The following is a 27,197-nucleotide window of genomic DNA, read 5'->3' as shown; positions in this document are numbered from 1 at the left end:
CAATGTTTCTCAAAAACAAATAGTTCATTCAGTGAATGAGCAAAGATATATAACATTTAACATAGAAAATTAACAGCTGCAGTGATATTTTAATCATTATTATTATTATTATCGTTATTATCATTATTATTATTATTATTATTATCACTATTATTATTATTATTTTGGACTACTTTCGGTGTAGATTAGCGCCCATCAGTGTTGAATTGTGTGTGTTCGTGTGTGGCGCTTAAAAAGAAAAAAAGAAAAGAAAAAAGAAAAAAAACGCCCAATAATGGAGGATGCCCCGCCTCCATCCGTGGGGTTACCATGGCAAATGGCGTCGACGTCACTATGGAAGAAACGCCGTCTATAAGTATTGGAGGGTCTGCCGCGACGGCTCGCGAGCTCGGATGTATGCTGCGGAGGAGTGACACGTGCTGACTACAAAAAATAAATAAAAATAAATAAATATATATATATATAATAACAGGCACATCCAGGAGCTTTATTTTTTTATCTTTGTTTTTTGTTTAGTTTTTTTTAACTGTATATAAATTTAAGGTGGAGTTTCGTTGCTCTTTTTTTTTTTACTTGAACTGGGAAGAATTAACCCCGCATTTGGGCAACCATGGGACGAGGAGTGAGTATAAAAAAATGTTTATTTTACCTCTTTGTTCGACTCCACAAATGCTCTTATTTGCTCCCGCTGAGAATAAGCGGTGGGCAAAAGGAGATATTTGAAAGTTCGCCATTCAAACAAGTGGTTCGATTTAGTCGACGCTGATGCTATACCATGTGTTACGATTTGCTCAAAACGCTTCAAAATGCCTTCTCCTCAAACGCCTCTTGAGGGGTACTTCCGTGTTTCGAACCCTCAGAGAGTAGAGACTCCCCCCTTTTCTTGTTCTTCTTCTTCTGTTATTTATGTATTTTGTCATTGACTTGAGCCCGTCAAGGATAAAGACCGCTGTGAAGTAAGTTTCCATCGCTCACAGAGATGCTTTTGAGCGGCGTCCCGTTACGTAACGAGATGTTCTGAACCGCCTGAGCTGTCAAAAGTTTTCCAGTTTTCCAGCTGCGACGGTGCAGCTGTGGAAATAAACCCGCTCGAGAAAGTAACGGTGTGCTTACTTTACTGACTTCAGAGCCACTTTAAGCTTCAATTCGAGTGGGAAAGCTCTTCGTGAGCAGCACATAGCACGGAAATGTACGCCTTTAGAGAAGAACTGTGGCTTTTCTTTCTCGCTACTTTTATTTATTTATTTATTTTATTTTAGCACCAGGCGTTTTTATTCTGGGAATAACAGCCTGGCAGTGGGAGGGATATGTTAGCAGCCCGACCCATTTTTCTCTGCCTGCAACTGCGAGCAGCTATCTTAAACTTATCTGAAGTCAGCCGTACCTCCTTTTAGGGAGAATTTCTTCGACTGCTTGCTGGGTAGTTTTGTGTCATGCGGGTTCGCTATTGTAACTTTAACTGCAGGAATATAATGGAAGAAAGGGTAATTGTGCACCATGGTGGCAGCAATCCATCACTGATAGATTAAAATTGCTATAAGCTGCTTGCAAGCATTGTTAAGAGGAAAAAAAAAAGAGAGGACAGTTTAAGCCCTTTTTCTGATGTGATTTAAAATTCCCACGCCTCCTTGTCTTTTTCATTATATATTAGTGTCAAGGTTTTTTACAGCGAAAGATTCAGTCTGTTATTGTTCTTCTGTTGCTTCTTGGTATGGCTGATATCATCTCCCCCCTCCCCGGCTTGAATTGTAGGGGATGAAACTGAAGCCAGTTGCATGTAATGTCAGCAGTCGCCACACCCTGCCATTCTGCGCAGGGGAAGCACTCATTACAGATTCAGCCTGCAAGGGATGGAGAGGTGGGATGAAGGGGAGAGGGAAGATGGGCCGAGAGAGATCTGGCGGGAGATGTGAAGCAGAACGCCTCATTCAGTCTGTTCCTCTTTCATTTTTTTCCTCCTTCTGTCTCCGCAGAGTTCATTTATCACTCTGAAAATCTTTTTTTTTCTCCTCACCCTCTCTCAGCTTCTTGGCCACCGCTTCTTTTTTCTCCTTCCCATATGTGATGAAAGCCATGCCCTGCCCCCATTCGAGCCTCCGCTTCCCCCACAGTGTCTCCCCCTTCTTTCCTTCCCCCCATCCCCTCTCCTCTTCTCTCCTCTTCTCAAATACATTCAGTGCTGGCACGGACAAATAGCTAGACTTGGAAGAGATGATGGCCACCATAGAGCCTTCCTGGAGAGGGTGGGAGAGAGGGGGGGTTAAGTTGCAATGGAGAAGAAGTGGGGCAGAGAGTGAGCACAGGTACGGGAAGATTATTTTTTGGGGGGGAAGTGTGCCTCCCACTCGCTCCTCTCATAATATGAGGATGACATTACTCTTTCGCCCTTTTTTAATTTTTTCCTCACCACATCAACAGCACAGTGCAATAAAGAGACAAAAGCAAAGTGAGCTAGCTAGAGGGTGGATTGATTGCTTGAAAAGAGGGAGGTGGGGGCACATCAGGGGGGGAGCCAAGAGGCACCAGTTGCCGCATTGCCACTGCCGAACAACTTCCAGACATAATGGAGGAGGTGCGGACATTTCTGTGCAGTGCACTCTCTTAACCTGAATGATCCATTCATGGATTAAAAGCTCTTTAGTAAAGAGGAGCAGGTAGCTGAAGCTTATCTATATTTACTTGTTTTTGCTTTTGTTTAAATTTGAAGTGCAGAAGAAGAAGGGTTACCTCACCTGTTTAAACTGCAGCTTCTGCACTTTAACTAGGCGAGCACTGCGGAGTGGGGGATCTGAACGCAGAGACAGCTGTCAAAGCTTTCAGGGGAGTAATGGGGGCGAAGCAGACTAAATATTTCATAATCTTACCTAACTCAACCTTTAAGATCTTTTTCTCCTCAGTTGGCTGAATTATTAAGAAGTTTCAGGTCCTTAAAATCATCCCTTTTTACCACCAATTCAAACGCTTTAGTTTAGCTATAGCGGTTTCCTTTCACCAAACAACAATTATCCTGTTCTTTTAAATGGGTGGTTAGGGTGAAGTGGTCACAGTTGCATGAATATTGGGTTATCAAGTTGAATTTGTTTGTTTTCGTGCAGCATACGTTCTGCACTCATAGGGAGTTAAACTGCCCAGTTGTCTTAATCATACTTGGATGGATGACACATTGAAGAGGAATATTTTGACCTGTGTGGTAGGGGGATCCGGTGGCTTTGAGCTGGCATGGTTTGGGTCCACTTAGGGCTGTTCGATATAACGATATATATCGGATGACGATAGAAAAACGTCTATCGTTTCATTTTACGCTATCGTTTGTTTCGTGGTGTCGCAAAATAAACTGTTTACGGCAATATTTTTTCATTATTTTGATGGTCACTGTAGTGGCTATATTAATTTCCTAAAGTTCTCTCTTTCTCTTATATTTAATACAACCACACTACAGATGGACAAGTGCTTGTTTGTATGCGTTGTCGTTAGCAACAACGACGGTAAAACCACCTCGTGTCCGCTTGTTTATTTTCCACATAAACCTTTCACAATAAAGCTCAAGATCCTGTTGAGACTTTTCAAAATAAACTGAATCACGTGAAAGATGCAGAGTATTTACGGATGAGAAGCAAAAAAGAGCCGTCAGGTGCTAAAAAATAAACCTTAGACTCAAACGTTAGAACAGGCTTTTCCCCGCAGCACGCTGTGTAATAAATACTCACAAAGAAAACGGCGGCCGTTACAACCTATGTCTAAAAATGTATCGTTTCATGCATCAGTTAAAACACTCGACTCCAGGTACGCGACGCCCAGCTGGAAACACTTCACGCAAGTCGAGCTGCCCGAGGTTCACAGAATTTACAGAAAATGTTACATTTTCGTGATTTATATCGTTATCGGACAATAGATGTCTTAATATCGGGATATGAGATTTTGGTCATATCGCACAGCCCTAGGTCCACTGGTTTTGTGTTGGTTTTTGTTCAGGTGGCTCTCTGCCTCCTGAACTCCGTTTTTTGGGGGGATTCAAAATCAGCCTTCCAACAAGCTGAAAGTGCATCACTCAAATGCAACAAGGGGTCTTTCTAACTGGTGGAAATGTCCATAGCTGCCATAGCCTCTGTGACATCTCCCATCAGTTTCTAGACTCTGCATTGGAAAGCCTCAGTGTTTTGGCTCCCACCCTTCTGGGGTTTTCTTTTCTTTAGTGCTAAATATGGCAAAATTTGACTTGGGTTTATGAGGGTTGAGTTTTGACCTTTCAACCAAAGCTTACGTCATATTGTTACAATGTGACTGCTGGTCATTTTCATTCTGGTGGGAGTAAGCTTCTTCAGAATGATAATGCCCTCTTTGTAGGACACACATGCCTCTTTTCCACTAGCACCAACTCAACTGTACTGGATTCGACTTGGCTCAGTTTCAGCCTTTTCCCCTTTCAATTACCACTCACTGTGGGTGGGGTCCTTATAGCAATGTGGCCCAAAGATCCTGTGACAACATTTGCATGTGACATAAACGCAACACAGCAATGGAAAACAGAGAGGCAACGGTATACCTGCTGCTAAGCTGATGGTAAATGTCTGCACCTAGTCTTTGGACTACGGTCTTGGTTTGTGTGCATCCACTTCCCTCATCTCCATGTTTAAAAAATGGAGGGGTTAGATTTTTGTGAAGATGACAGCACTCCCTAGCCAATCAGTGGCATGAAGTCTGTTGACCCCAGCCCAGTAGACCAGGCACTACCACCTAATGGGAAATCTTAAAAACTGAGTTCAGTCAAATGAGTAGGGAGTAGGTGCTAGTAGAGGAGGCAATACAGTCACTAATGATAACTATTTGAAGAGGGTGCAGTCAGTCCTAGTAGAAAGTTTTAGGACGGACATGTTGGGGAGTTCCACCACCGTCCTTAGGAATGCCAAATGAGGACCCTAATGAAGTTCTAGAAACTTGGCAAATTAATACAAAGGATGACCAAAGTAGGTGTAGAGGAACGTGTAGCTGCGGTACTTTACTGAAACACCCGATGTTAAGTTTTTCCTTGAATTTGTCTTATCTGAAATCTATGGACAGGCAGATTGGCTCTGTGGAAGTACTGGTTAAGGACACAGCTGAGGATTTTCTGATCTTGAGCTTGCAGTTTTACATGGAAAATATGACTATGCGAGTGTAGTTAAAATATTGAAGTGTACATGCTATAAGCAATGAAAGGAGGCTAATATTGCTGTTTCTGGATGGCACTCCCATCACTCAGATCAAAGACTTTTCTCCCTCATCTTCCCACCATAAGCTGACTTGGCATGCTAGTCCCCGCCCACTTTTAATCTACACCTTCACATCCATTCCTTACAGTTCGTTTCCCCCTTGTTCTCTGTTTGTACCTGTTTTCCTTCTGCTCCTGTCCTGCTCCCTCTCTTTACTGGGGATTTAACATTCTTTCCGCTTGGCAGTCACTGTGTATTAACTGGGACTTTTGTCACACAGTACCCCTTGTCTGTTTCCGAACACCGCGTACCCCCTCCTCTCTGCTTCTTTTTCCTACGCTCAGTCAATCTTTACCCGTTGTGTTTGCTACATTCCATCAATCTGTTTCCCGTCTTTAGCTCCTCTCTTTCTTTCCTGCTTTGCCATTCTTTCTGGCTTTCCTCGTTTTTATTTTTAATTCCCTCCCTTCAATTCTTCCACATGCCATCCCTCCCTGAGCCTTCCCCTCTGTTTTGCTAAGAAGCTTGAGCCGTGTGATTTGTTTTCCGTGGCAGCTCTTTGAACTTTCCCTGCGAGCCTGTAGCTGAGTAAATGTGGAACATGGACATAAAAACCAAAAACCTGCAGAGAACACATGGGTGGCTGTCTTTTGTGCTCCCTTCCTGCATGAGGAAATATGGGAATTTTCCACGCCATGTTAAAATCCAGATCCAGGATCTGCAGGCTGAATCACTGAGCTGTTGGCTCGTGCGATTATGACATAAGATTGCAGTTTGAATTCTTCAGGAAACACTGAGTTTCCAGCAAAGCCGGACATTCATTCATTCATTCACTCACTTTTGTTCTTTTTTTTGTGGGGGGAAAAAAAAGAAAAGCTGAGAGTCACAGGGACGTGGAGGGAGTTTTAAACACGATGCCCCCATGTAAATTAACACACTTTCTTTTCAGTGTTTAAACAGAAAAAAAGGGTAGTTGGAGGAAATGAAAGGATAAAGGAGGAGGAGGAGGGGGCATGGGAAGAAAGGGGGAGGAGGAGGAGGGGCTGTGACACGTGACTTTGTCCATTCACATATCTCCAGAGGTGTGGCAACAGTCGCTGGTGGCAACCGGGCAAAGTCCCAGGACAGTCTGTGTGTTTGTGTGTGTGTTTGTGGGGGCACAGTTGAATGAGCAGCTTTTGTATCTGGCAAGAGACCCTGGCACCAGGGTGGACTCGCTCACAGGAATTCTGCCTGTAAAACATTTTCGAACACTTTAAAATATGTGGCTGCTCGACCGCTTTCTTCTGATGTCCACTTGAGCCCCGAGGATGTTGTTCTCCCATTTGAGGAGCAAAAGTCGGGAGGCTGGGAGTAGGGAGTGGGGTCAGCGAAGTTGCTCCTGCTCAGAGATGCAAACCTTCGCTGTTTTCCCCAATTTTGTCATGCTTCTTTTTCAATCTCAAGCCTTCTTCTTACCGGTTAGTTCTCACGGGATTCAATCGCTAATAAAAATGTCACTGATATCCGTCTGTAATGTTGTGAAATCTTTCTGACAGTTCCTGGACTGTGTAGCCTTTTTGCAGACAAACAAAATAGAGCATGGTTCCAGCCTGTTTTGAAATTCCCAAAAATCTCCCAAAAAAAAGGCTGCAAGAAAAAACAATGAGCACTAGTCAGCATCATAACGGATAACATGGCCCACATGCCTGTGGTCTTACCAAGCACATGAAACGATTCTGTGAGGCTGCTGTTTGTGTGTTTGATGCAGATTTTGTGAGGGTAGTACGAAAGGCCATTGTTCAGGGAGAATTCATACCAGTTTATTATGACGTTTGCTTTTTCAGAGCAGATCCTTCCCTCTCATTTTTTTCCCTTGCTCATCATCTGTCGGTGTATTCTCTTTATACCACCTCCTTCCCCACTTTCATCTTTGCATTTTCTTTCTAATCTTAACCACCTTGCTGCTGTAAGGAGTTCCCTGACCTTGAATGCTGCTCTTCAAGGTTATGAGAAGCCTCTCAGTCTAAGTGCACTGGACCCCAGAATCCTCAAAGTAGTAGTATTTGTTTGCAGCTGTGCTTCGAGCTAAATCAGCATCAGGAAATATGCAGACAGCGATGTCTTGTGCGATATCCTTAATCTAGTTGATCTCTCTGACTCTGTGCTTTGATTTGTCGTCTTGCGAGCGAAAAAAGACCGCGAAAGCTTCAGAGTCACCTGACTCTCTGTTGCCTCTTCTGAGACCAGGAAGATGAGCTGTCAACATGTGACTGTGGAGTAAGTGCAGGTGCAGCACCTCTGCGTGTTAATTTATGATGTCTGAGTAGCAGTTAGTAAAGTGACAGGTGCAGCGCCGTCACGGGGGATGCAGTCATTTCTGTACAGTGCAAGTAAGACTGGGGGAGGGTGGGTAAAATCCCTGATGGGACTTAGTTATGTGTCACCCTTATCTGACAGGACCAGAGTAGGTTCACTGGGTTTAAAACTGATGAAATGGGGCTTTCCCCACACAGAGGCAGGTGCTTCGATGGTAATGCATCAAAGACCGAACAAAGAAATGGCACACAAGTGTGGCTGACTTTAAGGCCACGTGTTGGCAGTGAGCTACAGAGGGATCGTTAACACTGTTTTGTCTTTATAGTCAAGGCAAATGCCTTTAGAGGCTGAATGCTATCAGTAGCAATGAGTTGAATGAAATGCTGTGTGATTACAAATAATCTGAGTGTCACTTGATTAAGAATAAACTTAGGTTCCAGTTCAAGGCTGGGAGGGAGTAGATAGTGCTTTTAAAAAAAAAAAGTGTTTTGGCTGAGGCGCACAATGACAAATCAACTGACTGAGGTGCGAGACACAGAGAACTTTACTTTTCAATCTACTCGGTCTTTTAAAAGAAATGTCAAGAGCAGACTTAGGGGAGCGTTGCAGCAGCTCCGGCTTGACTGTTGCTTGTCAGCTGCTTTCTTTTTTGAGTCTGCCATCAGGGACTTTGTGCTCTGTAGCGGGTTAGTGTTTCTATTCTGGCATCTTCTCAGACTCTGATCATTTACTTGAAGTGAAAGACTTGAAATAGCAGGTGTTTAAAATCTCACAGATCACCAGTCCAAGTTGGGGTTTCTCTGCATTGTTTTGGCATCTTTTATGTATCATTCATATTCATAAATACACTGTTGCTGTGACATAAAATACTAATGACTTATTAATGTCATTTCTGGATACTTCAATTATAAACTTATCTTTCCTATTAGGACTAGAGCCCAACCATTACAGTTGACTAATGCTGGGTATTTGCCACTATGTCAGTGGCAAATACAGACAAACACAGACAGACAAACAAGTGTCAACAATACAAATATGTATATAAAATTGTCATTATCCTAAAACCTAATTAGTAGCTACACATAACAAATGTATGAAAAAACTGGTTTGTGTGCCTGAAAAGATCAGCTAATATATAAGATTTTTCAATCACTGAACATGAGTATTCATCTTAAAAATCCTGTGTCAGTCTGACCTTAAATAGGATAATTAATGTAACTACTACTATTCAGTAATTAAAGAACCAAAACTGTAATTATTTAAGCTAATGGATATTTAATTATTTAAGTTGGACAGTCAAAATTAAAATGGTTGCAGTTCAACTTCTTTTTCTGAGGACGATTAATGTTTGCACACAGTCTAATGATATATTTGACATGCGTCAGTTAGGTGATACGTTCCTGAGGCCATTCAGCTGAGAAGTGCATCCAGTCGTGGATGATAAATGATCAAATCATAATCACAAGCTATCAAAGACAAATGCATGATTTATTGATTAGAAGGGATGGTATACACAAGCCTGGTATTCTTCATATCCAAAATGCTAGAGGTGAATGAATTTTTATCAATAAAACATTGTTCAGGATGTGAACTTTTATACATGGAGTACTGGGCTTTACAGACTCTTCAAATTGGTGTCATCTCTGTTGGAAACAAATGTGTGTCCAACTTTGGGATCTGGTCCTCTCTTCATGAGTGTTCTCACTAAAGCCAGATGGCCCCTGAGGGCCCCCTGAGGCTCCAGAGGCTAAGAGCGAGAACCAGGCTTGGTGTTTTCCCAGCTTAGCTGGCCAGGGGGCTCAAGCAACAATAACAACATGTGCTTGGGATCACACAGTGCTCTGGTGGCTCTCTGGGAAACTTTAAGGGCTAATGTGGTAGAAAAACAATATTAGTTAGCATGTTTCCATGACTGGGACTGTCGTCAGGATGTCCATTTATAGTCATTCTGGGTCCAAAATATCACCACCTAAAGAATGAGGCAAATTGGTAGTCACTTGGTGTTGGACAGCCTCCTTCTCTGCTAACATGTTAACACCTTTAAAGTGCTGTACCTTGTACAGCGCTGAATTATTGATGGGACTTAACCACTGATCGATGTCTGCTTCTAGAGTTGCTGTCTTCTGTTACATACGTGAAGCACACACTAGCTTAGCTTTCTCTCCCTCGTAGCACAAACCCTGAGAATCAAACATGTGTTTAACCTGTTAAGACACACAGCTAATGGCCCATTTGGGCACTAGCTACTAAAACCAGAGTTATCTAATTGTCCAGGTTATATCAACATGATCTTACTTGAGTATATAAAAACCTACATCCCGTTACTATGAGACAATTACAGCCTGCTTGATATATCTGTGATATATGAGCTGAACTATTGGGTATTTGCCGGTATATTGGTAGTGTCATTGATAACAACCAATAAATGAATTAATGGGAAAAAGACACTTGAACATGGTATGAGTGTTGCTGCTGCATAGGCTGACTACCAGAGGGAACTCCCCTGTATTTGAATTGGAACAAATAACAACCAGCTGACTTGATCAGAGTTGGTTGGTTGACTGAGATCAGTCTGCAATAAAACAATCATTTTTAAACTAGTGAGGATTCATAAATCCCTCCATGTTACAAATGTGTTTGTTTCAGAAGGGGAAAAAAAGCAAACGGCCGATATGTAGGATTTTTCAATTCTCCAAATATCAGTATCGACTGTAGAAAATATGGTGATGTTTATCAGTATTCCTAATCACAGTCAGAGTCTTTATGTAGCCTGTTAATGTGCCACATTAAGGCTAAAGGCAGCTGAAGCGTTCAGTCTCATGGTGGGCCTCGACGAAGAACAGGAATTTTAATGTCTGCACTTAGTCAAGTGGCCATGTACAAAATAATTGTTGAAATATTTCATTTTGGGCTTAAGTGGATATCAGCTTTTGGCTGATCTGTTAAATTGGACAGTTGGAATAAAATATCAATTTGAGAATTTTGGTTATCTTCCTTTGAGAATTCAACATTGTAAATGTGACTAAATAATAATTGATCGGTGGTAAAAAGCTTTAAAAAGCACATCAGTTGCATTGATTCAGACACCCTGCAAATCTGAATGAAAGTAAAATTGTATAATTTCCTATTATTGCCAGATTGTTTCATCATATCACCAAGTCTTTATATAGAGGCTATAACTTTAGTCTTTTAGGAGTATCATAATAACCACTGGGAGTTTGGACAGTCTGAAAGCAGGATGTTCATGTCCTCATATATAAGGAGTGGTTATGTTGGCCATCTGGTTATGGTGTCAATAAACTGTAGGCTCATTATTCACCTCATTTAAAACCCTGGACAGGATAAAGGTGTTCAGCAGCGCATGGAGTTGCCTTGCGATGTTTCTCACTGTTGAAGAAAGGAGTTCATAAGTGCTGCTTCAGAGCTGTGCGTTTTGGGCTTTAAAAATAACGCAGCTTCTACCCCTAGCTGTTTCCTGTGACTTTCTTTCTTCCACTTTCCCACTCTGTCTCACCGTCTCTCTAGCTTGGCCATTTAGAAGACGGTCTTTGCGCAGTCTTTGTGCAGCCGTCTGTTGCTCTGTCGTGAAATGTAAAATCAGAGGCGTTTCCTTACTTGATAACATTTAAACCTGCTTTCACTACTATGAGTGATTCTATGTGGACACTGCAAGATCCAGATTTGGAGATATTCTGTTTACTTGCCTACAGCAAGATAATTTGTGTCCCAGTTGGAGTTTAAAATCAACAAATAGTGTGATATATATAAGTGTGACTACCAGTAAATGACTAGTGTGGTTTATTGTTCCACTCTGGCGTTTGGCTGAGGTGCATAACTGTTCACGTTGCGTTTAGAAAACTGGCGAGTGAATAAAGTGCTTTGTGTGTGCATGCGTTTGCTTGCAACAGTGACACCTTTTTCTGCAAACGTGGGTGTTTTCAACAAATGAAACTGGTTTCACCCAGCACCGTAATCTGGCTCACCACAGAGAAAGTCTTATCTCGCAACTGACCGGGAACGCTTGCTCCTCCCCGAAGTGAGACTATTGATGCTGGCAGATAAAGATGTGCCTCTAGAGCTCGACTGATCCTTTGAAAGCTTAATTGACTTACATTTTCAAAATTGTCAGTTGCTGAAACTCAATTTTACAGATGGATTATTATTTTTAAAAAAGAAGAGGCTTTTAGAAGTTTACTGCAAAAAAAAAAGCTGTTTGCAGTGACAGCTGGCGTCCACATGTATGTGACAAGTTAAGAGGTGACGATTCTTTCTTTGGACTGTCGGCTGAAGTTTGTGGCAGTTTGTCTCACCAATTTAGGTCAAAGTTTTCTGAGGTTTAGACAAGGCCATGTTTGTTATTTTTGTATCTGGTTTTAAGTGCACTGACCCACATGGAGGCTTAAAGAGACGCAGTATGGCAAAATGTCTTCTGGCATTTTGAGTCATGAGACATCAGATGCACCTCGGCAGTAGTCATCGTGTTACTTATGCATGATTTTGTCTGTTTCTGCACAGAAAAGGTTTGGAACATGAAGTTTCACCTTCAAGTTGTAACATATTATTATTTAGCATATGTGTGCCATCAAGTGGTTGCAGTCCATTTAAATCAGTGGCACGCACCTCCACTTAAAGTGTCATGCAGTGATTAATATTCACTGGCCCCAACATTTAAACCACTGACAGGTGGAATGAATAACATCCATCATGTTGTTGCTATGTTGTGCTAAAAAACAAAACTTGGGTTCTGAATGTCATGTGGATGTCACTTTGATCAAACCATCCACCCAAATACCAATGCAGAAAAGGCACCCCACTGTAAGGGCCATGGCAGTTACCAATGGCAACAGTCTTCCCCCAGCAAGGAAATGCACCATGCCATGCAGCAAAAAACTGCTATTAAAGGACTACATTTACCAAATAGATTGAAACAAGCATTCCTCTGGCCTCTCTAGAATGCGCCCCATACCGCAAACCCACATGACCCATATGACCCAAAGAATCCGGGGTCAAAGTCTCAGTGTTAGAAACCACAGGATACTCCCAGAGGTTTTATGTCCTTGCCCCAAAGGGTCAAAGCTGGTTTGGCATCACAGGAGGGAACCTACTCACTGTTAGGCTCGAAGATTTGATCTTATATGGCTTTATAACTACATGGTAGAAATTGTATTATAGGCATGTGGATATAAACCCAGAATGAATTCAGAATTGTCCAATCCCTCAGAATTAAATGCCTCACATGTATCGGTTTCTTTTTATCTGTGCTGGTATGTTATCCAGTGGTGGCACATCAAAAAACGGCCATATGAAGGTCAGTAAGGTTTTTGGACACTTGGAAATCTTTTTGTTTTTTTAAAAAAAAATGTCCTTTGTGTTTATACTCCGAGACTGAACGGTTGGTTTAATGTCTTGATTTAATGTCAGATCTCATTAGGAAACCAATAAAACTCATCCATAACAAAAGTTGACAATGGCTTTATGAGGAAAATCATTATTAGTCATCATCAAAATTTTTGGTTGACGAATCGTTCATACATAGGTCATTTAGCAAAGCGGCAGTTCGCATGCATTGTTAGCAAAGTGACCGCGGTCGTCGGCGAGTTCTTAAATGTGAGTCGGGGTGGGGGGTGGCACTTTAATCACCCTCACCCAGCTGAACATGCACGTTTTAAAGAAGCTAACATAGGAAAACCACCTCTATCTATCCGGAATTCTGAGCCGCCGCGAGCAGCCTCGGTATGAGCAGCAAAAAGGAAGATGCACTCGCATCAAAAAAAATTATGGGGGATGTGTAAAAAGAGAAAAAAAATACTGGAAAAATGTAAATTGCTTTGGGAAATTGAGTTATAAGGTTTAGATCCCTTGCTCTTCCAGTGTGGATGTCAAAGTATTCTCAGGCCAGATACTGCACCCCCGATGCATCCATCTCAGTGTGACTGTTAGGTTGAAAGCATTTAGGTATAGACAAAAACACTTGTATGAATGTGTGTGTGAGACTGGGTGAATATGGCTTGTAGTAAGAAAGCACTCAATTAGCTTGCAGTAGAAAAGTACTATATAACTACCAGTCAATTTACTTTTATAGAATATTATAATTTCTGCTTTTTCTTCGTCTGCCAAGTTTGGGACATCTGAACCCAAAGTTCTGTGACTCGAGAGAACAATAAGCTTAAGGTTGTTTCGTCATTAAAGCAAAACCGTTTCAGTGGTGTCTCATTATTAACACTATACTTTGTACCTTTTTGACTGTCAACTTATGCATTATTGGTATCATTCACGAATCAACCAGAGCTTCTAAAGTTATTTCTGTAACTAAACAGTATCTCATTTTCAGTTTTTTTTAGCTTTTTGGAGTTTTTGGGTTTTTTTTTTTTAACCCCCATCTGCCTTGTGTTTCCAGGAAGGACGAGAGCAGTATGAGCTCGCTGCGACCTCGGAGCAGGGCGGCAAGAAGAAGGGCAAGGGTAAGAAGAAAGAAAAGGATATGGATGAACTAAAGAAGGAAGTGGACATGGTGAGTGTGTCAATGGTCACTTTTGTTTTTTGTTTTTTTTGCTACGTTTGTTCACCTCAGGACCTTTTCCTGTGATTGTCCAGTCCCCCACCTTTCATTTGAACACTCTGTCCTCTCTATTGTGTTCATCTTCTACCGCTGCTTCCTTCATATATACCTCTCCACAAGGAATACCAAAATGCAGCCAGTACTAAAGAGCATCAAATTGGTGTCTGATGTCAATATATTCACAAAGCTGTCAAAGTAAAAAAGTTTCATTTATCTATCATACCTTATTTTACCAATCACATGTTAATTTCTCATTAAATTCCGAATAAAAAAACATAATTTTTCATCCTGCCACTGCCTAATTGTTGTTTTTCTCCATTTTTTTTTCCTGCTTCCTCATTTCATGCTCCTGTTTTGCTTGCTGCCTTCCTTCAGTTCATCCTCCTACTTACTTTACATTTATCTTTCCCCTTCTCATTTTTCACCTCTTCTTTCACCGCCTCCTCTCTCTGTCTTCTGTTGGCTCATTATGTTTCCATTCATTTATTCATCTTATATGAGGAAGTCATTGTAAAATGAAAGTAAATATCACTGGTTTTCAGCACATCGAGCCCACACACACTTGGATTACATGAACTCTGGTCTGATGCCACTTTGTCTCTGTGTCCCTGCAGGATGATCACAAGCTAACCCTGGATGAGCTCAACCGCAAATACGGAACGGACCTCACCAATGTGAGTGAAAGCTGAAAATGTGCTGCCCTCTGGCTCTCTGTCTGCTTTAAAAACCTTAAACAGTCTAACTTTTGCCAGCCGCTGTCCTCGTCTCCAGACTCTGGCATCGTAATGTAATTTTTTGGGGGAGAGTATTTCCATCAAAGTGTCTCCATCTATCACGGAGATTAGATAAAACAAGCTGCAATACCAGCTGCAAACTGGCTGCTGTTTGCCTTTAACTCCCTTTTTTTTTTCTTTTTTTTTTTTCCTCTTTGGTCTGACAGCTGACATTCGGCACATGAATGATTAATGGTGCTCGGATGAATTAAACACGAGACTTTGTTTAAAGAGGGGAGCGATCTGTGCTCGCGTGACGAAGGGTTGTCGAGGCTGCTACTGCACCTTCAGACTTCTGGGGCCCAGGGAACACTTCCAGGGGAGAGAGCCCCCCCCCCCTCATAATCCTAACACCAGTTTTTAGCTGTGTCACTTCATGCTGTGGACTGGCTAAAATATTTGCCTGTGCTCGCCAGCTGGCTAGCTGGATTAGCCAAGCTATGCAGTAGCAGGGATAGTTTGCTGTTCATGACAGATTGATGAAGATTATGCAGGTCCAAAAATAACGTGGGAGGCAGTGATGGTCGCAATATGCTTGTTTTACTGGTATAAATGACCCCCATCTATAAAGAGGACTCTTTAGAACAGAATATTATGATTTTTAGAGAAAATATTTTGCGGCCCTCGGCTTCCTAGACCTCACTTTTAAGACGAGTGCGTTAAGCTAAAACCTTTTAACTGAGAAACAGTGGGACAAAGAGGAGTAGAAATGGAAATGAGACAAAGAGAGGAGGCACAGAGAGTTGAATCAAATTTAAAATCTTTGCTGTCGATCATTTGGAGGAAGCAGAGTTCAGGTATGTTCCTAGCTTGTTATAACTGTAAGTCTAAGTTTTTATACATGCAGTAAGTTGTTTTTATTGTGACAGACCCTGCAGAGCAGAACCTCACATGCCACTGTGTAAAAGGAAATGCACTTAACTTTCTTGGTATTAGCCCAGTGGCAAGACGACTGTATTGTATAATTCATACACTGGCTTTAATGCATGAACTATAATGCACACTCCTGTCTTAAAGACACTTCCCCAGTCTCCAGCCACTGCCATCTCAGTCGCACGCTCCAAACAGCCCCCGTCTCCTCATGCAAATGTGCTCCTGGTCATGCAGGAGGGATCAAGGAGAATAGTTAATCAGTCCCTCTAAGTGGGGTCTCCGAGCTATGCATGCGTGCGCATGCATGCGTCTAAAGCAGCCGTGAATAATTTATTAGCCACAGACGCCCCTCTGCCCTGATTTCATATGATCCCATTTGCCTCATGTTTCTCTCCTCTCTCATCTTCACTTCTTCATCTTCCTCCTACCTGCTGATGAAGTAGATGGCACTCCTGTTGTTATTTTTTTCCTGTTGATGATGTGTTTCCAGGCAACTAGTAGCACCTACTGCCCCCCCCATACACACGGCAGTGTGTGTATGCATCCCTGGTTGGGAGATGGTGATGAAGACATTGCAAGGCAGACATTGTTGTCCAAGTTCTCTTGCGTGTCAGCTTGGTGCACTTTTATAACATCCTGTTTCTGTATTTTCTCATGTCAGGGGTTGACCAGTGAGAAGGCTGCTGAGATCCTGGCCCGTGATGGACCCAACGCCCTCACTCCCCCTCCAACCACCCCAGAGTGGGTCAAATTCTGCAAACAGGTAACTTCAAAATCTTCCTCGTTTGGAGGTTGTCGGGGGGTTCGACGTCGAAGTTAAGTTGTGACACGAGTTTCATAAAGTTCGTGAGTTAACAGGCAAGTCCTGTTCTCGTTTTTCCTTCAGATGTTTGGTGGTTTCTCCATGCTTCTGTGGACTGGTGCCATCCTCTGTTTCCTGGCCTATAGTATCCAGGCTGCAATGGAGGAGGAACCTGCGAATGATAATGTAAGATATAATCCTTAACTGTGTGGAAAATGATTTCAGCCAGTTTGACATCATAAAGCAGGCAATGCTAGACACTTGTTCCTAATAGGTTTTACCTTCAGAAGCTTAACAGAATAAAGGCAGCTAAGTTGGATAAGAAAGGAACTGCTGGGAAAAAGTCTGAACTTGCTGTTTTTGCCATTCAGTTATACCTGGGTGTTGTGCTTTCTGCTGTCGTCATCATCACTGGTTGCTTCTCCTACTACCAAGAAGCCAAGAGCTCCAAGATCATGGACTCCTTCAAGAACCTGGTCCCACAGGTGCCTGTTACATTTGAGTCTTTTTTTTTTTTTTCTTGCTATTCTAATGAGACCCCTGCTGGCTGATTACATTACACTGAAAGCAGTGTTGTGACAGTGATTATTATTGTGTTTATTATTTTTGAGCAGCAGAGAGGGAATTAACAATTAATTGCTCTTGTTGTCTCAGTCTCATGCCTGTTAAATCACACAGTGCTTTCTGAAATCAGCTGAGACGGACTCGGACGTTCCCCCCGACTCGTTTTGTCTCACATCAGCATCTGTTTCTCTCGCTTCTCTTCTCTCATAGCAAGCCCTGGTTGTTCGTGGCGGTGAGAAGAAGAGCATCAACGCTGAGGAGGTGGTGGTTGGTGATTTAGTGGAGGTGAAAGGTGGTGACAGGATCCCTGCCGACCTGAGAATCATCTCCGCCCACGGCTGCAAGGTGGGCGCTCCAAAATAAGTTATTTATATTTGCCTCTATTTCATTTTTAATTTTTTTAGATTTTATGCCTGCAAACAATTTCTCATCAGTATCATCCAGGGCAAACCTTTTAATCCTTCAGTTCAGTGCTTGTTAGTGATTCGAAGCTCCTGAAGTGTCTCTCTAAAAATAGTGCTTCCTTTCATAAAATCCAGGCTCGCTGTGACCAATTAATTCTGTTTTTATTGTGGATTTCAAACAATGTCATGCACTCTTTGTTCGTATTTTTAACACTTCATTATCAGGCTGCCATGTGATTGTGAAGTGGAGCATGAAGAACCTAATTACCCTCTCTGACTCTTCCTTTGAAGTCACTATTTTAGTTACTTGACTTGTGCCTCATTTATTAACAGGCACTGATTTTGTTATGGAAAACAAAAAAGCAAATCGCTGACCCGTTTTGGGTCCCAAACCTGAAGTCAAGACCCAAGAGAAATGCTTCAATTAAGGCAGAGCTTCTTCATGAGCCACAAGGAACCTTTCAGTGATTTTATTTTAACCAAAGGCAGATGTTACCATATGTTTGTTGTGTTGTTTCCACTCAGGTGGACAATTCATCTCTGACTGGTGAATCAGAGCCCCAGACTCGTACTCCTGATTTCTCCAACGAGAACCCACTGGAGACGAGGAACATCGCTTTCTTCTCGACCAACTGTGTTGAAGGTATAATGACACACGATGAACAATGAAGCTAATGTTTTATTGATTTTTATCTAATGATCTTATCTCTGCGATAGGAACTGCCCGTGGTATCGTGATCAGCACCGGAGATCGTACCGTCATGGGTCGTATCGCCACGCTAGCTTCTGGACTTGAAGTTGGACGCACCCCGATCTCAATCGAGATTGAGCACTTCATCCACATCATCACTGGCGTGGCAGTCTTCCTCGGCGTGTCCTTTTTCATCCTCTCCCTTATCCTTGGATACACCTGGCTCGAGGCCGTCATCTTCCTCATTGGCATCATCGTCGCCAACGTGCCAGAAGGTCTCCTCGCTACTGTCACTGTGAGTCCAGATGTTTCATGTGTCTTAAAGATCCAATGGTTCTCAAACATTTGGCTGACCCAAGCATTCTCCTCTCTAGGTGTGTCTGACCCTGACTGCTAAGCGTATGGCCAAGAAGAACTGCCTGGTAAAGAACTTGGAAGCTGTCGAGACTCTGGGCTCCACCTCCACCATCTGCTCCGACAAGACCGGCACCCTGACCCAGAACAGAATGACCGTGGCCCACATGTGGTTTGACAACCAGATCCATGAGGCTGACACCACTGAGAACCAGAGCGGTACCTCTTTTGACAGGAGCTCTGCCACCTGGGCCTCTCTGGCTAGAATCGCTGGACTCTGCAACCGCGCCGTCTTCCTGGCCGAGCAGAGCAACCTTCCCATTCTAAAGGTAGGCCTTTCACCTGCTGCAGAAACCGTTTGTGTCCTTCTGTTTATTTGGATAATTGAAATCAAATTGAATCATTCACTGGATTTTTTTTCCCTGCATAAATTGTGTATGTGTTTGTGTATTTTAGGAAATTATTAGCTTTAAAAGCTAAAAACAGAAGCCTGTGTGCTCTTAAAACCTTTGTTCAACAGCAAGAAACGTTTTTCTGTTGTTGTAGGCTTTTAGTTTGTGTGCTCATTATGTGGGCAGGATTTAAAACTCCAGTACTGCTGACTCATTATCTAAATTTGAATATGCCCTTTTTTCAAATAATTTGAAAAACACAAGTGTTCCTCAGCCCTATTGTTTGGTTTTTATCCTCTAATGTTGTTCACTTCATTCCCAGTGTTTGTAACACCTGTTCGGTTGCGTGAACGCCTCTCTAAATATTGTAACAAAGGACAAGAGACCAACTCGGTTCTATGAAAGGAAATGTAATGATGCTCCAGCTTTTGTGTATATTTCATGATAAAGCAGTTTAGGACATATTTATCAAGAGTGTCAAAGCTTCAGTACTTTGTGTTGGCGTTTCCAGTGGGCTGACTTAGCTGGGAGATCCACTGATAATTTCTGTGGCGTGCTACTGACCAAAGAATCCTGTAAAGCCTATGATAAAAGCCCCCTTTTAAAAACAGGCCCACATGACACTTAACAGCATTCATCAGTTGGGGGAGGGGTTGCAGATTACTCTGGTAAACAACCTTTATTTTTGTAGAGCCCGACTGATATGAGACACAGCTGGCAGCCCATTTGGGCAATGGCTACAAAAGCATGACGGTCATGATCATGCTTTTATCCCAATGCTCACAATGGCAATTAAAGCCCAACTGATATATTGGCGGCAGTATGTCGATGGCTGATATTTGCTGTTTATAATGGCAAATAAATCAAAATTCCAAGAAGAGAAGGGAGAAACGGCCTTAAACGGCGTTATCAGTGTTGATATGGTGCCATTTGTCTACCAGAAGGGACTCTGCAACTTCCCCGTTGGCTTATCTGCCAACTGATCCGAGGAGAGTCAAGCAGAGCAAGAACAAATAATCACTGCCTTGTTGTAACAATAAAACTAGATTATTATGGAACTGCATTGTCATTATCATCAATATAAGTAAACGTAACTAAAGTTGGAGAAGATCTGTTTGTTGTGTGGCAAAGTTGAAAAAAACAAAAAACAAAATGGCCGATATGTTGAACATTTAAATCACCAAGTTATCGGTCTTAAAAATCATATCTTGTCCAGCTCTACATTATTCTGTATTATGAATGATTTTCCAATTCTGTTATTGTGCTTTCATTTAGTTTTACCCCTGCTAACATGTTTTCCTCTTAGACAGACCGGCTTGTTTTCCTTCACATCACTCCCACTGGAGTGGCTCACATATACATAAACACACACACACACACGTAACTACATAATTACTGTGAACCCCACCTCCCCAAAAACACACAACAACACACACACACACACACCCACACACGCAGGTGCACGTAGGTCTCTTGGCTCCAAGACTTTCCCCCGCGAGTCCATAACCCATTACTGTGTGGGTGTCTTGAGTGTGCACATGTATCTGTGTGTGTTAATCAGCTGCAAGCATCTGGCTGGTATCACTTGTATAATTATCAGTCATGTTCTTTCACTGCTCATTATTTTCCTGTCTGTCACTGTTACAAGAATGAGGCAAGGGTAAACATGGGGTTGGTTTTCATCAAGGCCTGTCATTATAATGGGAAGAAAAATTATAACGGGCATTTTGTTTCTTGTGCTATGCCTTTCTCCAAAGTAAATTTAACAGAGAACATTTTTCCAAACTCTCCGTCCAGTAATTTGGCAACCCAGTTGAATAGTTGGATAATCTACTTAAGATTGTTTTCCCCATTTTATCTTCATCATCCAGAGAGATGTGGCTGGTGATGCCTCTGAGTCAGCTCTGCTGAAGTGCATTGAGCTCTGCTGTGGTTCAGTCCAAGAAATGAGGGAGAAAACCCCAAAAATTGCTGAGATCCCTTTCAACTCCACTAACAAGTACCAGGTATGGCAAAAGTATGCAGTGCATAATGTATAGTTATTTACATGAAATCTACAATATAAAAACAACAGTTTTTAAAATTTGTTCCTGTTTTTTTTGTTCTGTGCTTATAGCTTTCCATCCACAAGAATTCCAGCGAAGGAGAGTCCAAGCACCTGCTGGTCATGAAAGGAGCTCCAGAGAGAATTCTGGACCGCTGCTCCACCATCATGATGCAGGGCAAAGAGCAGCCTCTGGATGACGAGATGAAAGACTCTTTCCAGAATGCGTACCTCGAGCTGGGAGGTCTGGGAGAGAGAGTGCTGGGTGAGGCTCTGTGGCTGCTGGGGGTTTAAATTTCTGAATTCATAATACTGAGTTGAAACCTGACCACCTCGTGTCCAATCTAGGTTTCTGCCATTATCACCTGCCTGATGAGCAGTTCCCAGAGGACTTTGCTTTTGATACCGACGAGGTGAACTTCCCCACTGAGAACTTGTGCTTCATCGGCCTCATGTCCATGATTGACCCTCCTCGTGCTGCTGTGCCTGATGCCGTGGGTAAATGCAGGAGTGCTGGAATCAAGGTATGCATGTGGAGATCACATTCAAAACAGACATTTAGACTTCATAAATGAGAGTGTTGACTTATTATACTTATCAGCACAAACTTCCCTCGTTCTAGGTGATTATGGTAACAGGTGATCATCCAATCACAGCCAAGGCCATCGCTAAAGGTGTGGGTATCATCTCTGAGGGCAACGAGACTGTTGAAGACATTGCTGCACGTTTGAACATCCCGATCAACGAAGTCAATCCAAGGTACCAACTTTCTGTGGAGTTACCTCATGGCCATATACTTGGTCCCTTTTTCTTTTTAAATGTGGCTGTTACATTCAGTAAAAGGACTAGATGTTGTAGTCCCTGACAATGCATTGCTTTAAATCAGGGGTCCCCAATCCCAGTCTGCGAGGGCAGGTGTCCCTGCAGGTTTTAGATCTCACCCTGGGTCAACACACCTGAATCACATGATTAGTTCATTACCAGGCCTCTGGAGAACTTCAAGACATGTTGAGAAGGTCATTTATCCATTTAAATCAGCTGTGACGGATCAACGACACATCTAAAACCTGCAGGGACACATCTTATCATGTTAAGATTTGGGACACATCGTCAGTAGTGGACCTTGGATTCATCGGGTGTTTCGGCCATTATCCATTATGCATTATAATTTCCACCCTCAGAAAATGAAGTATGAAAGAGTTCAGATTGCTTACTGGATGTCATTTTCCCCACAGAGATGCCAAGGCCTGCGTCGTTCACGGTGGCGACCTGAAGGATCTGAGCCCAGAGCAGCTCGACGACATCTTGAAGTACCACACGGAGATCGTCTTCGCCAGAACCTCGCCGCAACAGAAGCTGATCATTGTGGAGGGCTGCCAGAGACAGGTATAGCAAAACAAATGTGAAAATGTGGCGCAGTGCTTTCACCTGTGCTATGGAGCGGACCGTCCTGCTCGCACAAACACCTGCAGCGTTTGTGCTCGTGTTTTTTAGTTTGGCAAACACAGCACCTGCCTTTGCTTTGTCATGTAAATGCATCTGTGAATTTCTCCCAGTGCTCGGTTATGATTGTTGCTTTGGTCTGATTTACCAAGTTGGCTGAATAATCGAGCGCCAACATCTGTCAAGCTGTGAGCTCACCCGTGCGCATGAATATCTATGAGCGCATCAGTAAGCAGGGGAAAACTCTCAAAGTCTACGTGGATTCTGACTGTGGAGTTATTTATTTAAATAATTCCTGTTTATAATGTCTGATCAAGGGTTTCAGTAAATAACTCTGCGTCACAGACTCTTCACGGCTATTTGCAGGGCGGCGTTTAGCAGACTGTTATGACTGTAACATTTCAAACACGTCTCTCATTTCCGCGCTTTAACAGCCGGTATTTGCCACATCAGGTGCAGTGAAATGTAGATCTGGTAGTTTACTGATGCACGTTCGACTATAAATAATTGAACTGTCGGCTTCTTTCTTCATCACCATTTAATAAATCTCAAAAATATGCTTGGTGCGCTGTTCATTAGCTCGAGTGGGAGGCCTAATAATAACACTGTGTGGAGCTAATGTCACAAATAATTGAAGCGCTCACCTTTTTTCTTTTTTAATTTATTTTTTTAATGAAGGAAATCCCACAGGCTTTTGTTTGTTTGTTTTTTTTGCCTCTGTTGGCATCCAGCACAGCCACTGAATACTTCCAAAGCCTTGTCACACGTAACACTGTAGCGCTGAATAGGACTCTTCCTCCACTGATCCCACATTTATGTCTCTTATTCACTTTTATCACAGCTGTCAAAGCTGTCAAATACAAAAATAGGAGTTTCCCTGAAACCTTTTGAGGCTTTTCTTTCACAAGGCAGGAGATTATTGTGTCACACGGTGTAACGTCACTCAAAAGAAAGAGCTTTGCCTTTCCCCTTCTGTTTTTAATTTGACTTCGGCACCACCTTGTGTGCAGGGAGCCATTGTGGCCGTGACAGGTGATGGTGTGAACGACTCCCCAGCTCTGAAAAAAGCTGACATTGGCGTCGCCATGGGCATCGCCGGGTCCGACGTCTCCAAGCAGGCCGCCGACATGATCCTGCTGGACGATAACTTTGCCTCCATTGTCACTGGAGTGGAAGAAGGTAACAGATTGTACAAACTGACACTAGCTTACTTGTGTGTAAGTAGTAGGAGCATTTAAACTATGAATACAACAAATTTGCCTTGGTCTCATCAGGCCGTCTGATCTTTGACAACTTGAAGAAGTCCATTGCCTACACTCTGACCAGCAACATCCCCGAGATCACCCCCTTCCTCCTCTTCATCATCGCCAACATCCCTCTGCCCCTGGGAACCGTCACCATCCTCTGTATTGATCTGGGAACTGACATGGTAGTGTTTTATTTCTTTTCTCCTGCCGGTTAGGGATTCATTGCTCAGTTGTATGATTTTTAGCTTATTTGAAAAACAAAGAACTTGAACTTTTATGTTTTTTGGTGCTTTTTGTTTTGTTGATTGGTACTGCGTGCTGCCTCTCAGGTCCCTGCCATCTCCCTGGCTTATGAAGCAGCTGAGAGCGACATCATGAAGAGACAGCCCAGAAACCCCAAAACAGACAAGCTGGTGAACGAGAGGCTCATCAGCATAGCCTATGGACAAATCGGTAAACAGACAGCCTCAACTTGAATGCGAATTTTGGAAATTGCCCACTGAAATGACATTTTCTAGACCTGGATCTCTGCTAGATGTTTTTTCCTTTCTAAGAGGGCAGCTCAGTGTCTGGGTGGTCCAAGATAACAAGAAGAGAGGCATGCACCATAAATAGTCCTGCAGTGATAGAGAGTTGAAGTGTACGCGTGTTGTATGTTTGAGTGATGACAGAGCACTGCCTCGAGCTTTTGATGTTTCCCTCTTCGGTAATAAAGCCAGAAATAAACCTGACCCTTCTGACCATTTTGAACTTCCTTATAAGAGCACGACAGACTCAAACGAATTCCTCAAAGCGACACATTTTTTCTCACCCTCCTTACTGTTTTAATAAAAATTATATAACTGTTTTGGGGGGTTTGCATTAAGGAGGCTTTGAATATCTGATGATGATCAGTGCATCTTGCCAGACATCTAAAGTATCACAGCATCTTTTTATGGATTATTCATCTTATGGATAATGATTTTAAAATGAAATTTAGTCGACTTGTAATTTTTATTCTAAGTCGTTAATGCCTCAAAGACTGGTTAATCAGATTTATTTACTTAATTATTCACCCATTGACAAATGGTTTGAGCCGGAAAATTACCCAAAGGACTGGATAATCATATTCACCGACTCAGACGACTACGTTCTTGTTCGTCTCGTTTTTCCCGAAAGAGCACAAAGCTGATCTGTTTAATCAATAAATGATTGACTCCAGTTTAATTTCACACTAATTAACTGCATGTATTCATCATTTTAGTATTAAAACATCAGAATGTTATGAAGTGTCTGACATAATGATTATCCCCTCTTGCAGGTATGATCCAGGCTCTGGCAGGCTTCTTCACCTACTTTGTGATCTTGGCTGAAAACGGCTTCCTGCCGGCCACCCTGGTGGGGATCAGAGTTTCCTGGGATAACAAGTACATCAATGACCTGGAGGACAGCTACGGACAGCAGTGGGTGAGTAACATTTGTAAGGAAGACCTCAAGTAAAAGTTTGTTCCATCATCAGCTGATGTAAACGATGTGTTTTCCATCAGACTTACGAGCAGAGGAAGATCGTGGAGTTCACCTGCCACACGGCCTTCTTTGTCAGCATCGTCATCGTGCAGTGGGCTGATCTGATCATCTGCAAGACCAGGAGGAACTCAGTCTTCCAGCAGGGCATGAAGTGAGTAAAACGCCCTCCGTTTGTGAACGCGGAGGTGCATCACTGTCCTCCGTCACCTCTGCTTGAACTTAGCCATGGATATTTCATTCTGAAATGGTCCTGAAACAGCTGCCACCTTTAATGTCATGCTTATTTATCCACATTGCAGTAGCAGTGCTCTTTCTCTGGGAAGAACTCCAGCTAACCTCTGCATATATTCTAGGCTCTAAGAAGGATATACTTGATTTAAAAAGCACTCGGGCTGTGGTTTGCATCGGTCGCTCAGATCAGTGTCAGTTGTTTAAAGGGAAACTATTCTCATCATTTCAAGTGCCACATTGTTATTCATGGACTTGACTGGAGTAGCTTAGCCCATTTCACAGTTCAAAAGTCCTTTTTAAAAAAAAAAAAAAAAAAAAATTATTATAGACTGGATGAAGGTGCGTCTCAGGTCAGCCACTGTCTAAAACAAGCAGTCTTAAAGGCAGTCCTTACTTTTCAGTCAACTTCCTTGTGATTGCACCACAAACAAAGTTAAAACCAGTTCTATGGTCACAATTGAAGTCTGTGAGCCTGACATAACCATATTAAGAACTTGTGGAGCTCTGGTCATATTTAATGTGCGCATCCACCGCAGCATCCCGGCACAAAGACAATAAAACCATATAAAATTAGAAATACTCAGTCTGATTTATTTCTGTTGCTCTTTCAGGAACAAGATCCTGATCTTTGGACTGTTTGAGGAGACCGCCCTGGCTGCCTTCCTCTCCTACTGCCCAGGCATGGATGTTGCCCTCAGAATGTATCCTCTTAAGTAAGTAAAGCCCTCCCCCAGAAACCACCAATAAGTACTTTACGGACTCTAATCTGGTTTACCTACCACATGTCGTTCATCCAGACCTGGGGCTCTGGATCAGTTTCTCATCTTCTTTTGTGTTTGTGTGCGTTTCCAGGCCCAACTGGTGGTTCTGCGCCTTCCCCTATTCCCTGCTTATCTTTATCTATGATGAAATCCGTAAGCTGATCCTCAGACGCAGCCCAGGAGGTGAGTCCAGAATCCATGCCTTTATTATCCTTTTTATTCTGTGTGTGTGTGTGTGTGTGTGTGTGTGTGTGTGTGTGTTACATTCTCTACTACCCATTCCTCTCTTCTTTCTTTGCTCCCTGAGGCTAGTGGCTAAAATGGAAAAATTAGCATCTCTTAAATCTTCTGCCATCCTCCTGCCTCTTTCCGTGCTTTAAAATAAAGTGTATAATGAAATGTGTCCAATGAGTTTTCCTCTAAATCAAGTGAGTTTTTTCTCTTCCCTTTTGTATCCAGGCTGGGTGGAACGGGAGACCTACTACTAAAGACCTGTCAGCCTGTCAGTCCAGTCAGCTCGCATCTTCTCCTCCACTCCCGTCTTTGCATGAATATTGTCTTGCTGCTCGGAATAAAATTTTAACCTCTGTGGAAAAAAAAATAAATAAAAAATTGGAACGTGTTTTTATATTAGGGAATGCTTGATACTACTCTTAGACAAATACTGAGATGGAACATGCTGATGATGATGCTGATGATGATATTGATAAATGATAATGCTAATAATGACATGAACACTGAACATTGACATGACTATGCGTGCCTTGTTTCTGAAACAGGACCAATTTTATACATGTTTTTAACAGTTATGAACGTTAAATAAAAATGCGCTCGAGTCAGGTCCCAAAAATGTTTCCTGTCATCATTAATCGTGTGTGCTTGTCTGGGAAATCTCCAGCCTTTTTGAATGAATACATGAAAATGTAATGCAAATGGCCTGAGCTGCTTCTTTGCTTGTTTGTTTGTTTGTTTGTTTTTTCTTTCTTTCTTTTTTTTCTTTTTTTTTTTTTTTTGAAATGCAACGGTAAATCTTAAAAAAAAAAAAAAAAGTTGGAATGTTGTGTAA

At 42.4% G+C, this 27,197-nt stretch overlaps 1 protein-coding gene across 1 annotated transcript; it reads left to right on the top strand.

The window, feature by feature from the left end:
- The first annotated feature begins 371 nt into the window (after positions 1-371).
- Positions 372-26,981, top strand: LOC100692262 (sodium/potassium-transporting ATPase subunit alpha-1). The gene is made up of 23 exons (XM_005452357.3): positions 372-622; positions 13,885-13,998; positions 14,661-14,720; positions 16,354-16,455; positions 16,579-16,680; positions 16,866-16,979; positions 17,269-17,403; positions 17,988-18,105; positions 18,180-18,448; positions 18,528-18,836; positions 20,771-20,905; positions 21,016-21,208; positions 21,292-21,467; positions 21,566-21,702; positions 22,179-22,329; positions 23,397-23,565; positions 23,661-23,815; positions 23,963-24,086; positions 24,934-25,079; positions 25,160-25,290; positions 25,982-26,083; positions 26,223-26,314; positions 26,591-26,981. The coding sequence occupies exons 1-23, from the start codon at positions 611-613 to the stop codon at positions 26,617-26,619; spliced, it is 3,075 nt and encodes a 1,024-aa protein (XP_005452414.1). The 5' UTR covers positions 372-610; the 3' UTR covers positions 26,620-26,981.
- Positions 26,982-27,197: the final 216 nt, after the last annotated feature.

This window comes from Oreochromis niloticus, linkage group LG23 (genome assembly GCF_001858045.2).
Source record: "Oreochromis niloticus isolate F11D_XX linkage group LG23, O_niloticus_UMD_NMBU, whole genome shotgun sequence".
Lineage (NCBI taxonomy): Eukaryota > Metazoa > Chordata > Actinopteri > Cichliformes > Cichlidae > Oreochromis > Oreochromis niloticus.
This window is presented reverse-complemented; position numbering and strand designations above follow the sequence as displayed.

What these genes read in the sequence shown, in the direction of transcription:
- LOC100692262 (XM_005452357.3), top strand. An exon ending in GGGTCAAATTCTGCAAACAG is followed by an intron (nt 16,456 to 16,578) that starts GTAACTTCAAAA and finishes TTTTTCCTTCAG; the next exon opens with ATGTTTGGTGGTTTCTCCAT. An exon ending in ACAGCTACGGACAGCAGTGG is followed by an intron (nt 25,080 to 25,159) that starts GTGAGTAACATT and finishes GTTTTCCATCAG; the next exon opens with ACTTACGAGCAGAGGAAGAT.